Source organism: Cervus elaphus, chromosome 20 (genome assembly GCF_910594005.1).
Source record: "Cervus elaphus chromosome 20, mCerEla1.1, whole genome shotgun sequence".
NCBI classification, from domain to species: domain Eukaryota; kingdom Metazoa; phylum Chordata; class Mammalia; order Artiodactyla; family Cervidae; genus Cervus; species Cervus elaphus.
The window spans coordinates 34,109,012-34,125,751 of NC_057834.1; the positions used below are offsets into that span (position 1 = coordinate 34,109,012).

General features: G+C 38.7%; 1 protein-coding gene across 1 annotated transcript in view; it reads left to right on the plus strand.

Moving 5' to 3' along the window:
- LOC122677018 (interferon-activable protein 203-like) overlaps positions 1–16,740 on the plus strand; it is a 40,535-nt gene that overhangs the window by 2,028 nt on the left and 21,767 nt on the right. Inside the window, exons 2-3 of the mRNA XM_043876721.1 lie at positions 14,029–14,313; positions 15,223–15,356. Of these exons, the coding sequence (XP_043732656.1) occupies positions 14,049–14,313; positions 15,223–15,356 (399 nt within the window). The 5' untranslated portion in view covers positions 14,029–14,048. The remainder of the gene's footprint in view (positions 1–14,028; positions 14,314–15,222; positions 15,357–16,740) is intronic.

A 16,740-nucleotide genomic window follows, 5' to 3' on the forward strand; every position in this document is an offset into this window, starting at 1 on the left:
ATTACCCTTTTATTGACTAGTTACTTCCAATAGATGTCTCCATGTGCTCCATCTGTCAAAACTACTAAGGCTTGAATACAGGAAAATAGTTATTGAAGTCCTCATATTTAAGTATCATTTTGACTAGATTAAAAATCCTACTCTAAAAATTATTTTTCCCTCAAGGCAGATTAGCAATACTTTGTCTGATACCCCTGGGACTAGATATGTTGTGAAATTCCAATCTGGAAAATTCAGAAAATGCTATATAATTAATGAATCTAATTTATTATTTGGGGTGAAGGGGCTAAAGTCTGCATTTTATTATTTTTCTTCCAGTTTTTTTGAGCCAGAATTGACATACACCACCATGAAGTAATACGCACGATAACTTTAATGAGCATCCGTCATCTCTTATAGGTGCAAAATCAAAGATGTACAAAAATTTGTTTTTTCTTGTGATGAGAACTCAGTTTACTCTCACAATAACTTTCACATATAACATGCAACAGTCGTAACTATATTTATCATGTTATACATTACATCCCTAGTACTTATTTATCCTATAGCTTTGGAAGTTTGTAGCTTTCGCCCACCTTCATTCCATTCCCCTTCCCCCCACCACACCCTGATTACTGGTTTACCATCTTTTGCTATGAGTTTGCCTATTTTTGCAGTATAACTGACCTAAGAAATTGTGTTTGTTGCTATAACATGACACAGTGATTTGATATTTCTTTTTTTATTTTAAATTTATTTATTTTAATTGGAGAATAATTACTTTACAATATTGTGATGTCTTTTGCCATACATCAACCTGAATCGGCCACAAGTATACATGTGTCCCCCCCATCCTGAACCCCACTCCCACTTCCCTCCTCACCCTGTCCCTCTGGGTTGTCCCAGAGCATTGGATGCCCTGCTTCATGCATCAAACTTGCACTGGCCATCTATTTTACATATGATAATATCCATGTTTCAGTGCTATTCTCTCAAATCATCCCAACCTCACCTTCTCCCACTGAGTCCAAAATTTGCTCTTTACATCTGTGTCTCCGTTGCTGCCCCACACGTAGGATCATCAGTACCATCTTTCTAAATGATATTTCTATACATTTCAAATCAATCACCAGAAGTCTAGCTATGATTGTCACCATACATACTTGTCACCATGTTACGTTCTTATTGATTATATTCCCTACACTGTACATTTTACTACATTATGTACATTCTCTACACATGACTCATTTATTTTGCAACTGGAAGTTTACACATGTTAATCTCCCTCACTTATTTCTTTGCTTCTGCTATACCCTGCCTCTGGAGAATACCTATTTGTTCTCTGTACCTATAATTGTTTGTTTTTGATATATTTGTTCATTTGATTTTTTTAAATTGTACATCACACGAAATCATAAAATATTTGTCTTTTTCTTTCTTTTTTTCAATTTTTTTATTTGTCTCTTTCTGTCTGGCTTATTTCACTTAGAATAATATCCTCTAGGTCCATCCATGTTGTTGTACATAGCAAGATTGCATTTTTTTAATGACTGAGTAATAACCCATCACATGTATTTGCCATGTCTTCTTTACCTATTCATCCACTGATGGGCATTTAGGTTGTTTCTGTATTTTGGTTATTGCAAATAGTTCTGCCATGAACATTGGGGTGTGTGTATGTTTTCTAATACTATTTTTATTTTGTTTGGGTAGGCACTCAGGAGTGGTATTTCTGGGCCATATGGTAGTTTTATTCTTTATTTTTTGCAAATCTCCATGTTTTTTTCCATAGTGGGTACACCAACTTACATTCCCACCAACAGTGCACAAGGGTTCTCTGCATCCTCATGAAGACTTGTTATTTGTCACTGTTTGACATAATAATTATTCTGACAGATGTGAGATGATATCTCACTGTAATTTTGACTGCATTTCCCTGGTGATTAGTAATGTTAAACAACTTTTCATGAGCCTGTTGGCCATCTGTATGTTTTCCTCAGAAAGATATTCCTTCAGTCCCTCTACTGATTTTTCAACTGTGTTGCTTGCTTGTTTGATGTTGAGTTGTATGAATTATTTGTATATTTTGGATATCAACCCATTATCAGATATATCATTTACAAATAAAGTCTCCCATTCAGTAGGTGGCCTTGTGGTTTTGTTGATAGTTCCCTTTGCTGTGCAAAAGATTTTGAGTTTGATGAAATCCTATCTTTTTATTTTAATTTTTGTTTCCCTAACCTGAAAAGATACATCCAAAAAACTATAGTGAAGACTGCTGTCAAGGAGTATGGTGCTAGTTTTCTTCTAGAAGTTTTATGCTTTTAAGTCTTCCATTTAAGTCTTTAATTCATTTTGAATTTATTTGTGTACATGGTGTCAGAAAGTAGACCTGTTTGATTTTTTTCACATAGCTGTCCACTTTTCTCAACACCACTTGTTGAGACTGTCTTTTATGCATTGTAATTCTTGCCACTTTTATCAGATTAATTACCCTTAAAGTGTGGATTCATTTCTGGAATCTGTTTTATTCCATTGATCTAGGTATATGTCTTTGTTCCATCACTCTACTGTTTTGATTAGTGTAGCTTTATAGTATACTTTCATATCAGGGAGTGTTGTACCTCCAGGATTGTTCTTCTTTCTTTAAATTGTTCTGGCTATTTGAGGCCTCTTGTGCTTCCATACAAGTTTTTGAATTTTTTGTTCTGTGAAAAATGCCATTGGTAATTTGATCGGGATTGCACTGGATCTGTATGTTGCCTTGGGTACAAAAGTGATTGGTACCATCTTTCTAGATTCCACATATATGCATTAACATATGATATTTGTTTTTCTCTTTCTAACTTACTTCACTCTGTATAATAGGCTCTAGGTTCATCCATCTCACTACAACTGACTCAGATGCAGAGTTGGAGCTTGAGCAAATTCTGGGAGATAGTGAAAGACAGGGAATCCTGGTGTGCTGCTTTTCATGGGGGTCACAAAAAGTCAGACATGACTTAGCGACTAAAAAATAACAACAAATGGTGTTAAAAGGTGTTCTAGTTTCAACAAGTTTTTTGTTCTATTCTGTGAAAAATACCTTTGGTAGTTTGATAGGGATTGCATTGAATCTGTAGATTGCTTTGGGTAGTATAGTCATTTTCACAACATTGATTCTTCCAGTTTAAGAATATTCATCTGTTTGTGTCATCTTTGATTTCTTTCATCAGTGTGTTATAGTTTTCTGCATACAGGTCTTTTGTCTCTTTAGGTGGTTCATTCCTATTGTATTTTATCCTTTTTGTTGTAAAGGTGAATGGAATTGTTTCCTTCATTTCTCTTTCTGATTTTTTTTTTTTTTTTTTGGTTAGTATATAGGAATGCAAGGGATTTCTGTGTGTTAATTTTATATCCTGCAATTTTACTATATTCATTGATTAGCTCTAGTAGCTTTCTGGTGGCATCTTTAGAGTTTCCTATGTATAGCATCAGGCTTCCCATGTGGTCCTAGTGGTAAAGAGTCTGCTTGCCAATGCAGGAGATGTAAGAGACACAGATTCAATCCCTGGGTTGGGAAGATCCCCTGTGGAAAGGCATGACAACCTACTTCAATATTCTTGGCTGGAAAATCCCATGGGCAGAGAAGCCACGTGGGCTACAGTTCACAGGGTCACTTAAGAGTTGGATTCAACTAAAACGACTTAGCACACACACTTGCATGTATCGTATCATGTCTTCTGCAACAATGAGAGTTTTATTCCTTTTCCAATCTGGATTCTTTTTATTTCTTTTTCTTCTCTCATTACCGTGGCTAAGACTTCCAAAACTATGTTGAATAATGGTTGTGAGAGGGGGTATCCTTGTCTTGTCCTGATCTTAGAGGAAATAATTTTAGTTTTTCACCATCGAGAATAATATTTGCTGTGGGTTTGTCATATACGGCCTTTATTATGTTGGGATAGGTTCCTTCTATGCCTACTTTCTGGAGAGCTTTTATCATAAATGGATATTGAATTTTGTTGAAAAGCTTTCTCTACATCTATTGAGATGATCATATGGTTTTTAACTTTCAGTTTGTTAATATGATGCATCACATTGATTTGTGTATATTGAAGAATCCTTGCATCCCTGGGATAAACCCCACTTAATCATGTTGTATGATCCTTTTAATGTCTTTTTGGATTCTCTTTGCTAGAATTTTGTTGGGGATATTTGCATCTCTGTTCATCACTGATATTGGCCTATAATTTTCTTTTTTGGTGGTATCTTTGTCTTGTTTTTGTGTCAGAGTAATGGTAACCTTGTAGAATGAGTGGGATGTTTCCTTCCTTTGCAATTTTCTGGTAGAGTTTGAGCGGGTTACATATTAGCTCTTCTCTAGGTGCTTGGTAGAACTTACTTATAAAGCCATCTGTCCCTGGGCTTTAGTTTATTGAAAGATTTTTGATCATGGTTTCAATTTCAGTGCTCATGGGTCTGTTAATATTTTCTATTTCTTCCTGGTTCAATCTGGAAGGTTTTACTTTTCAAAGAATTTGTCCATTTCTGTCAGGTTGTCCATTTTATTGGTGTATAGTTGCTTATAGCAGTTTCTTATGATCCTTTGCATGTCTGCATTGTCTGTTGCAACTTCCACTTTTTCATTTTTAATTTTACTGATTTGAGCCTTCTCCCTTATTGTCTTGATGAGTCAGGCTAGTGGTTTGTCAATTTTTTTAAATCTTTTCAAAGGACTAGCTTTTAGTTTTTGTTGATCTCTGCTATTGTCTCCCTCATTTCCTTTTCATTTATTTCTGCTCTGAGCTTTATGATTTATTTCCTTCTACTAACTTTGGATTTTTTTGTTCTTCTTTTCCTAGTTGATTTAAGTGTATGGTTAAGTTGTTTATTTAATGTTTTTCTTGTTTTTTGTAGGCTTGTATTGTTGTAAGCTTCCCTCTTAGCACTGCTTTTGTTGCATCCCATAGGTTTTGAGTTATAAAGTTTTCCTCATTATTTGTTTCTAGGTATTTTTTATTTCCCCTTTGATTTCCCAGTGACCTCTTGGTTGTTCAGAAGCATTTTGTTTAGTCTCTATGTGTTTGTGTTGTTTGCAGTTTTTTTTTTTTTTTAACCCCTTGTAGTTGATATCTAATCTTATGGCGTTGTGGTCAGAAAAAATGCTCAATGCAGTTTTATTTTTTTTTAATTTATCAAGGCTTGATTTGTGACCTGAGGTATTATCTATCCTGGACAATGTTCTGTGTGCACTTGAGAAAAAAAGTGAAAACTAATGTTTTTGGATGAAATGTCTTATAGCTATCTATTAGGGTCCAGTGTATCATTTAAAGCTTGTATCTCTCTATAAATTTTCTGCCTGGATGATCTGTCTGTTGGTGAGTAGAGTGTTAAAAGTCCCCTGATATTACTGTGTTACTGTCAATTTCCCATTTTGTAGTTATTAGCATTTCCCTTATATACTGAGGTGCTCCTATGTTGTATGTGTATATATTTATTATATTTTCTTCTCAGATTGATCCCTTGATCATAATGTAGTGTCCTTCCTGTCTCTTGTAATGATCTTTATGTTAAAGTCTATTTTTATCTGATATGAGTATTGCCACCCCCACTTTTTCCATTTTCATAGAATACTGTTTTCCATCCCTCACTTTCAGTCTGTATGTGTCCCTAGGTTTGAAGTGGGTCTCTTGGTATATATAGGAACCTTGTTTTTGTATCAGTTCAACCAGTTTGGTTGGAGCAATTGGTTCATTTACATTTACACTAATTATTGATATGTATGATCCTACTACCATCATTTACTTTAGTTTTTTTATTTTTTTACTTTGTTTTTGTAGGTCTTTTCTTTCTCTTGTGTTCCTTGTCTAGAGAAGTTCCTTTAGCATCTATTGTAAAGCTGATTTAGTGGTTCTGAGTTGTCTTAACTTTGCTTATCTGTAAAACTTTTGATTTCTCCATCAAATCTGAATGATAGCTTTGCTGGGTAGAGTAATCTTGATCATTGATATTTTTCCTTTCATCATTTTAAGAATATCCTGCCACTCCCTTCTGGCCTGTAGAGTTTCTGTTGAAAGATCAGCTGGTAGCCTTATGGAAATCCCCATATATGTTATTTGTTGCTTTTCCTTTGCTACTTTTAATATTTTTTCTTTGTGTTTAATTTTTGTTAGTTTGATTAATACATATCTTGATGTGCTTCTCTTTGTATTTATCGTGTATGGGATTCTGGGCTTCCTGGACTTGGGCGGCTATTTACTTTCCTGTGTTTGGGAAGTTTTCAACCATAAACTCAAATATTTTTTTCATACTCTTTCTTTTTCATGTTCTCTTCTTCTAGGACCCCTGTAATTCAAATGTCAGTGTGGCTAATGTTGTCCCAGAGGTTTATGAGGCTGTCCTCATTTCTTTTTTCTTTATTCTGCTCGACTTCAGTTATTGCCACCATTCTATCTTCCAGTTCACTTATCTGTTCTTCTATCTTGGTTATTTTTTTGGTTCCCTTGAGTGCATTTTTAATATCAGTTATTGTGTAGCTCATTGCTGATTGTCTATTCGTTATTTCTTCGAGATCCTTGTTAAGCATTTTTTGTATCTTCTCAATCTGTGCCTCTTCTATTTATCTGTGCCTCCATTTTATTTGGAAGATTTTGGATTATCTTTACTACCATTACTCTGAATTCTTTTTTAGGTAGATTGCCTGTTTCTTTATTCATTTGGTCTTATGGGTTTTTACAATATTCCCTCATCTGCTGCATGTTTCTCTCTTTCTTCAACTTGTTTGATTTATTGTATTTGCCCTCTCCTTTCTGCTGGTTGCAAGGTCATGTTCCTCTTGTTTGTGAAGTCTGCCCCAGTGGGTGGGGATGTCTCTGTGCCTTGAGAGAGTTTCCTCTTGGGGAGATTGGTGTCTGTCCTGGTGAGTGCAGCTGGGTCTCGTCTCTCTGGAGGGCAGTGCCACGTTCAGTGGTTTGTTTTTTTTGGGTTGTTTGGTTTGGCATGGCCTTGGGCAGCCTGCTGCTAATGGGCGATGTTGTATTCTTGTTTAACTGATGATTTGGTATGAGGCATCTGACGCTGAACTTGCTAGCCTTTGGGTGGGGCTTGGTCTTAGGGCTGAAATGGAGACCTTTAAGAGACTTCTCACTGATTAATATTCCATGGGGTCAGAAGTTCTCTGGTGATCCAATGTCCTATACTCTGGTCTTCCACCTCAGGGGTTCAGTCCCAAACCCTTACTATAGACCCAAGACTCCACAAGTTACACAGCACAGAAAGAGATAGAAGAAAAAAGAAAAAAAAAAAAAGGTATAGTAATAATGTCCTCCTCAGTCTTCTGTTGTCCTCACCACACGGTGAGCATCAGCCAATCTGCCTACTCAGGAAGTCCTCCAATATTTCTAGGGAGGTGGTCTCTGGACATGCTGTGGGCACTGTGGAGTCAGTTCAGACTCACATCTGGCCTAATTCCATCTTGTACTTGCTTCCAAATCCCATAATTGCCCCCAAAGTCCACAGTCTCCAGCTAATTGTGGATACTTAATCCACTGCACCTGTGGCTACAGGCATAATTTCCCTTCCTCTTCCTTGGTCACACAACCTCTGGTGCTCAGCTTTGGTTTTGGCCCTGTCCTCTTAAATCTAGATTTAAGGGACTAGATCTGATAGACAGAGTGCCTGATGAACTGTGGATGGAGGTTAGTGACATTGTACAGGAGACAGGGATCAAGACCATCTGCAAGAAAAAGAAATGCAAACAATCAAAATGGTTGTCTGAGGAGGCCTTACAAATAGCTGTGTAAAGAAGCGAAGCAAACAGCAAAGGAGAAAAGGAAAGATATTCCCATCTGAATGCAGAGTTCCAAAGAATAGCCAGGAGAGGTAAGAAAGCCTTCTTCAGCGATCAGTGCAAAGAAATAGAGGAAAACAACATAATGGGAAAGACTAGAGATCTCTTCAAGAAATTTAAGAGATACTAAGGGAACATTTCATGCAAAAATGGGCTCAATAAAGAACAGAAATGGTATGGACCTAACAGAAGCAGAAGGTATTAAGAAGAGGTGGCAGGAATACACAGAAGAACCGTGCAATAAAGATCTTCATGACCCAGATAATCACAATGGTGTGATCATTTACCTAGAACCAGACATCCTGGAATGTGAAGTCAAGTGGGCCTTAGGAACCATCACTACAAACAAAGCTAGTGGAGGTGATGGAATTCCAGTTGAGCTATTTCAAATCCTGAAAGATGATGCTGTGAAAGTGCTTCACTCAATATGCCAGCAAATATGGAAAACGCAGCAGTGGCCCCAGGACTGGAAAAGGTCAGTTTTCATTCCAATCCCAAAGAAAGGGAATGTCAAAGAATGTTCAAACTGTTGCACAATTGTACTCATCTCACACACTAGTAAAGTGATGCTCAAAATTCTCCTAGCCAGGCTTCAACAATACATGAACCATGAAATTCCAGATGTTCAAGCTGGTTTTAGAAAAAGCAGAGGAATCAGAGATCAAATTTCCAACATATTCTGGATCATCAAGAAAGCAAGAGAGTTTCAGAAAAACATCTCTTTCTGCTTTGTTGACTATGCCTTTGACTGTGTAGATCACCACAAATTGTGTAAAATTCTGAAAGAGATGGGAATACCAGACCACGTGACCTGCCTCTTGAGAAACCTGTATGCAGGTGAGGAAGCAACAGTCAGAACTGGACATGAAACAACAGACTGGTTCCAAATAGGAAAAGGAGTATGTCAAGGCTGTATATTGTCACCCTGCTTATTTAACTTTTATGCACAGTGCATCATGAGAAATGTTGGGCTGGATGAAGCACAAGCTGGAATCAAGATTGCCAGGAGAAATACCAATAACTTCAGATATGCAGATGACATCACCCTTATGGCAGAAAGTGAAGAAGAACTAAAAAGCCTCTTGATGAAAGTGAAAGAGGAGAGTGAAAAAGTTGGCTTAAAGCTCAACATTCAGGAAACTAAGATCATGGGATCCAGTTCCATCACTTCATGGCAAATATGTGGGGAAACAGTGGAAACAGTGTCAGACTTTATTTTTCTGGGCTCCAAAATCACTGCAGATGGTGATTGCAACCATGAAATTAAAAGATGCTTACTCCTTGGAAAATGTTATGACCCACCTAGATAGCATATTAAAAAGCAGAGACATTACTTTGCCAAAAAACCTCCATCTAGTCAAGGCTATGGTTTCTCCAGTGGTCATGTGTGGATATGAGAGTTGGACTATAAAGAAAGCTGAGCACCAAAGAATTGAAGCTTTTGAACTGTGGTGTTGAGAAGACTTTTGAGAGTTCCTTGGACTGCAAGGATATCCAACCAGGCAGTACTAAAGGAAATGAGTCTTGAATATTCGTTGGAAGGACTGATGTTGAAGCTGAAACTTCAATACTTTGGCCACCTGATGCAAAGAACTGACTCATTTGGAAAGACCCTGATGCTGGGAAAGATTGAAGGTAGGAGGAAAAAGGGATGACCGAGGATAAGGTGATTGGATTACATCACCGACTCAATGGAAATGAGTTTGAGTAAACTCTGGGAGTTGGTGACGGACAGGGAGGCCTGGTGTGCTGCAGTCCAAGGGGTTGTAAAGTCAGATGTGACTGAGACCCTGGTGTCTGTTCCCTCCCCAGACACAACGGGGCAAAAGTAGCAGCTTATTAAGGCTCACTTACTCAGTTGGACTGGGAAGAGGGAGAGGTATGTCAGACACAGCATGGTATGTGGGAAGTGCCCACTGTGGCTGAGATCTGCAGCAAGTGGCCACAGTCTGAGGTGGGTCATGTGTTTCCCCAGGGGAATTGGTCCCAGATCTTGGGTCCCTCAGCAGGGCCAAGTTGCACAGATTCCCAGGAGGGTGTGAGCAGTGATTTGTACCTGAACGCAGCTTGGAGGAAGCTGTGAGCCCTGAGGCTGAAACTGCAGTGGCCTCCTGTCCTCTGCCTCTGGCACCTACCCTGGCCCTGGTGGTGGCCAAGCGGCCCGTGTTCCCCCTCTGGAATCACAAATGCAGTTATGTGTAGTCTCACCTCTGGCACTTACTCCGGCTTTGGGATATCTACCTCAGGTTGCAATCCATAGCCTTGACTCATGCCACTTATGGCACTGACAAAGGCGATGTCCTCGATCTGCCAGCATGCAAAGTTAGAGAGTCTGTTGCCTCTGTGGCAGGCCCAGGCTTTTCTCTGGACTCCCTAAGCTGACATACTCGCCCCCTCAGAGTATCTTCACAGCAACTCAACCCCAGTCGTCTCCCTAGGGTCCAACCCCCAAAACGTGAGCTTCAGCACCCAGCTCCCACTCACTGCAGTGAGCGTGCAAACAGTCTCGACTGGAAAGTGCTGATCAGCAATGATCTCTGTGGTGAATCATCTCCATTCTACCTACTGAGGACCTGTTGGTGTGTTACTCTCTGAGGCTCTGAAGCTCTGCCCATCCCTGCCCATGAAGGGGTTTCCGAGTATGCAGAAACTTCTCGTCCTTCTTGGCTTCCTCCCCAAGGCACAGGTCCCTGTCCCAAGTCCTTTGTCTCTTCATTTTTCTATAGCTTCTCTCCTCCCTCATTCTGTGGAGGTAAGCTTGCCTTTTTGGAAGTCTGGGGTCTTCTGCCAGTGTCCAAAAGTCTTCTGCAAGAGTTGTTCCATATGTAGATGTATTTTTTTTTAATGTAAATGTGGGGAGGAAGGTGATCTCTCCATCTTGCTCCTCCACCATCTTGAAATTTCCTCCTGTATATTAATTTTGTATCCTTCAACTTAAGTGAATTTATTGATGAGTTTTAGTAGGTTTTTTTGTAGTGTCTTTATCTCATCTGCAAGCAGTGACAATTTTAAATTTTCCTTTGCAATTTGAATTCCTTTTATTTCTTTGTTTCTTGTTTGATTGTTGTGACTAGGACTTCTAATAATATGTTAAATAAAAATGGGGAGAGTGGATATCTTTGTCTAGTTCATATATATATGATTATTATAAGTTACTGATCTAAGTTTAAATACATTTTAACAACATAGCATTTCCTCCCCACTGCCATGTTTAAAATTTTGACATCATATTTCACAACTTTTTGTTTCGTATATCCTTTAACATCTTATTGCATATATAGATGATTTGACAACTTTTACCTCTTAACCTTCCTACTAGCTTGATATGTTACCTTTGCTGTATATTTACCTTTACTAATAAGATTTTTCCTTTTATGTTTCATGTTTCTTTTATTTTTACTTGGGAAAGTCCCTTTAGCATTTGTTTTAAAGCTGGTTTGCTGGTGCTGAACTCTTTTATCTTCTGCTTGCCTATGAAACTTTTAATGTTTCCGTGAAATCTGAATAAATGCTTTGCCAGCTAGAGTATTCTTGGTTATAGATTTTTTTTTTCTCATCATTCTAAACATATCATGCCCCTCTCTTCCCATCTGCAGAGTTTCTGTGGACAATTCAGCCTTAAGGGAATTCCCTTTTATATATGTTGTTTTAACCTTGCTGATTTTAATATTTTCTCCTTACCTTTAATCTTTGCCAACTTAATTACAATGTATCTTAGTGTGGTCCCCTTTGGGTTTACTCTTTTGGGGACTCCATATGCTTCCTGGACCCAGATGTCTGTTTCCTTACTGGAGTTAGGGAAGTTTTTAGCTATTTAGCTATTATATCTTTAAATACATTCTTTGCCCCCCTTTCTCTCTATTCTCCTCCTGGGACCCACTATAATGATATGATGAATGATAACATGCTTGATATTCTTCCAGAGTTCTCTTAAACTGTCCTCAATTTTTTTCTTTTTTTATTCTGTTCAGCTTCAGTGATTTCCATTATTCTGTCTTCCAGCTCAATGGTCTTTTCCACTGTATCATTTGATGTACCATTGACTCCTTCTGCTGTATTTTTCATTTCAATTATTTCACTCTTCATCCTCTCTTTGATTGTTCTTTATATTTTCTAATTTTTTGTTAAAAACTTCTAATTTCTCACTCTGTACATTCCGTCTTCTCCCGAGTTTTTTTTTTTTTTTTTTTTGAGCATCTTTGCTGTCATCTTTATGAGCTATTTATTGGGTAGATTGCTTATCTCCATTTCACTTACTTCTTCTGAAGTTTTAGCTCCTTTCATCATTTGAAACATATCCTTCTGTAGCCTCATTTTGTCTAACTTCCTCCTTTATTTCCATGTATTTGCTACATTTGTTACATTTCCTGACCTTAGAGAAATAACCTTTTGTTGAACATACCCTATTTGCCCCTCCAGTTCATCCCTTCTGGTCACCAGAGCTGTAAGCTCTAGGAGCACAAACCCTCCTGTGAATTCTGTTTGTGAGGGATCCAGGTTGTGTTTTCCTCATGAGAATCTAACGCCTGATGATCTGAGGTGGAGCTGAGATGGTGACGCTAGTGCTGCAGAGCGGCTGCAAATGCAGACTGTCTTCAGCAGAGAGGTTTGACTGCACAGAGAACATAATAAAGCATTTGCTTGCAGACATATCAAAACCCTTTTAGTGAATGGCAAATGGCAAGCTGCATCTGGTGGCAGGATTTTAGTGGCAAGTGAGTTGATGTCGTTTAAGTTTACAGCTGCACCTGATGGCCGGCTTTAAGTCTGAATTCAACACTTATTTTAGTCCTCATATGGCCTGCCTATTATTTTATTTGCCACTACATTCAGGTCTCTTTTCCTCACTGTGTGCTAGTCTTGGTCACAATTTTGGTAAGTCCATAAGTTAACCCGTGCCAAAATGATTGAAATACAAATGTCACTGGAGAGCCACTTTGAAAAGTTGGAAAGACCCAATGATGAGACAGCAGAAGACTCTAAGATTGTAGGCAGAAAGAAAACTGCATTTAAAGGAAAGTACCAAGTCCTCTTAAATTACAAGCTCATTGCACAGGTAATTCACATTCTCCAAGCCTGCTTTGTATAATATGTGGTGACTAACTATCCAACAAAGCCATGAAACCTTTAAAACTTTCTTGCCACAGAGATAAAAAGTACCCTGCATTAAACATCAAGCCTTTGGATTTTTTCAAAAGAAAAATATATTACACAAAGAAAAGAAACAATTCTTGAAGGCCACCACTTCATCAAATATGTCTGAACTGAGAAGATCATTCTTAGTGGCTAACCACATTGCTAAAGCTATAGTGGCTAACCGCATTGCTAAAGCTAAGAAGCCCTTTACTATATTACTGGTGAAGAGTTGATCCTGCCTGCTGCTGACATTTGTTGTTAACTTTTAAGAGAGGCTGCAGTTCAAAAGGGGACACGTGTTATTCTCTCAGCTAGTATCATAACTGGACAAGCTGGTGAAATAGCAGAAGATATTGATGCACTATTGTTGGGATTAATGAGTCACCCTGGTACCTAATCCAGACTGAAGAGTCTACTGAAGTGGGTTGCCATGTCCTTCTCCAAACTTCAAATCTCCATACATTCTGGTGGGATATCTGGAGATTGCCTCAAAAGCATTGAAAAGCCTGCTTCCATTTCCAACATCCTATCTTTGTGGAGCAGAGTTTTCTACAGTGGCTGGAACCAAAATGAGATTACAGAGTAGACTGAGAATCAGCAGCAGACTCTGAATGTCACTGTTTCTCATCACTCCCAAATGGGACTATCTATGTACTAACGTGCTAAGTTGTTTTAGTTGTGTACAACTCTCTACAGCCCTATAGACCATAGCCCACCAGGCTCCTCTGTCCATGGGATTCTCCAGGCAAGAGCACTGGAGTGGGTTGCCATGCCATCCTCCAAGGGATCTTCCTAACCCAGAGACTGAACCCATGTCTCTTATGTCTTCTGCATTTGTAGGCAAGTTCTTTACCACTAGCACCACCTGGGAAGTCTGTTAGTTGCAGGAAAACAAGCTCAGGTCTCTCACTGATTCTGCATTATGGTGAATTATATAATTATTTCATTATATATCACAGCATAATAATAGAAACAAAATGCACAATAAATGTAATGTGCTCAGATCTTCCTGAAACCATCCCCCCACCCCAGTGTGTGGTCTATATAAAGGTGTAACACTGTATGTTATTTTTCTCTTGTAGGCACATCCCTAACTTGACAGATGGGGAATGACTACAAGAAAATTATCCTGCTAAAAGGATTTCAGCACATCAATGATAAATGTTTTAACATGATTAAGTCTTTACTGGCTGAGGATTTAAAACTGAATAGCAAAATGCAAGATGAATACGACAGAGTTAAAATTGCTAACTTGATGGAAGTGAAGTTCCCAGGACCTGCCTGTGTTAACAAGCTAATAGAGTTGGTCAAAGAAATAGATGAAATTAAAGACCTTGCCAAAACTCTTAGAAATGAGAAGTTAAAAGGTAACTGGAAGAATTCTTATTTCTCACTCTCTCTCACTGACCTCAACTTTGACCTTGAATTGGTCAAAGTTTAGACCTCTCTTTCCCAACTTGGGACTGAGTAGCCATGACAGTGGTAGAATTTTAGATGCCAAAAATTAACAACTTAGAGGACGTGTTTCCTCCAAAGAAATCTGATGTGTTTTAAAGGGTGTATTCTGGGGGTGTGAGCAAAGAAAATAGTAGAAGTTGATGAGAAAGTCTGAGGCTTCCATGCATTAGAAAGTTTAGACAATGATGAAACAAAATTAGAACATGTAGGTTTTTGAAATATTTAAATCAGTTAATATGCATGCTCTATTATCACATTTACTTCATCATTTTTATACTTTCTAGAAATAAATATGAAACAGTACTTAAGCAAAAATCTACCTCTCAGAGATGAGAAGAACTCACCTCTTATAAAACCACTGGATTAGAAGACATATTTGAAAAAGTGAAATCCACTATCACCATTTTGTCCCATCACAAGTTAGATTATATTTTCCTTCTTTGGTTTCAATAATTCAAATAGATCTTATATAGGTATTGACCCATGACTAGCATCATGAAATTTTAGTTTATTAAGAGGAAGATAAAGAATACAAGAGTTGTAAAAGGATTCGGCTGAGATAGATGAGTCCAGAGGATAGAAAGAGTATGCTTGTTGTACAGGGGACAAGAAAGGAAACCACTGAGGGCGTTCAAGTCAGAATCTGTACCTGTGTTGCTACTTTTGGCCACCTTTGGCCAAGTGAGGCTAATGCAGTAGAGGTAGATACAACCATACCCAGATCCACCAGCAGGAACTGAGAGGAAACAGTATCGAAGGTGCTTCATGTATCTCGACCAGCTCCTTTGGATTTACCATGTTCTCTTTTACTGCATCAGTTTTAAAGAAAAACAAGGAAAAAGGAGCAACTCCAGTGCAAAAACGCAAGCAGGATAAGTCCAGTCTTGGCCAATCCACATCCACCGCAAGTGAATCTTTGGGACCTGAATCAGTCAAGGATACACCTGTGAAGGTAGGATGGCTAAGGTCCCACAGAAGGAGTTTTTTTCCTATGGCTCTTTTTACGAACACTTAGTTCTTTATTCATTTCTCAATGTACAAGTAGAAGAATCAGAGAAAAGGGGATCCAGGGGCAGAGTGAAAATGAGTTTCAGAGTCAGTAAATTAATAGGTACTGACTAACCATTATGTTTCTGAACTACTGTGCACTTTAATTTGTATAATATAATTCTGAATGATGGAAATATGGAATCATTACTCCTCTTCTAGAAGTGTATTAAAACAGCAATCCGATTAGGAAAACAGTTTACTGAAGTTTGCCAAAGCCTACCCAGATAATCACAATGGTATGGTCACTCACCTAGAGTGAGACATCCTGGAGTGTGAAGTCAAGTGGGCTTAGGAAGCCTTGCTATGAGCAAAGCTAGGAGGTGATGTAATTCCAGCTGAGCTATTTCAAATCCTTAAAGATGATGCTGTTAAAGGACAGCACTCGTTATGCCAGCAAATTTGGAAAACTCTGCCGTGGCCAAAGGACTGGAAAAAGTTGGTTTTCATTCCAGTCCCAAAGAAAGATAATGCCAAAGAATGTTCAAATTACTGTACAATTGCGCTCATTTCACATGCCACCAAGATTATGCTCAAAATCCTTCAAGCTAGGCTTCAGCAGCATGTGAACCAAGAACTTCCAGTTGTACAAACCAGATTTAGAAAAGGCAGAAGAACCAGAGATTAAACTGCCAAATACTGCTGGATCATTGAAAAAGCAAGGGAATTCTAAAAAAGAAAAAAAAAAAAAAAAGCTCAGATGGTAAAGAATCTGCCTTCAATGCAGGAGACCTGAGTTTGATTCCGGGGTTGGGACAATCCTCTGGAGAAATGAATGGCAAACCACTTCCGTATTCTTGCCTGGAGAATCCCAAGGACAAAGGAGCCTGGTGGGCTACAGTCCATGGGGCCAACAAGAGTTGGACATGACTGAGTGATTAACACTTTAAACTTTGAACTCTGCTTCATTAACTATGCTAAAGCCTTTGACCGTGTGCATGCTCAGTCACTCAGTTGTGTCTGACTCTTTGTGACCCTATGGGCTATAGCCCACTAGGCTTCTCAGTACATGGGATTCTCCAGGCAAGAATACTGGAGTCACTTGCCATTTCCTTCTCTAGGGGATCTTCTTGACCCAGCAATTGAAACCATGTCTTCTGCATCTCCTGCACTGGCCGGCGGATTCTTTCCACTGTGCCGCCTGGGACGCCCTTGTCCCACAGCGCTTGCTGCACATGCATGTCATCCCTCTCTGTCGCTGCCAGCCCTCCCCCACTTTGACTGTGTGAATCATAACAAACTGGAATATTCTTAGTGAGATGGGAATACCAGACCACATTACCCGCCTA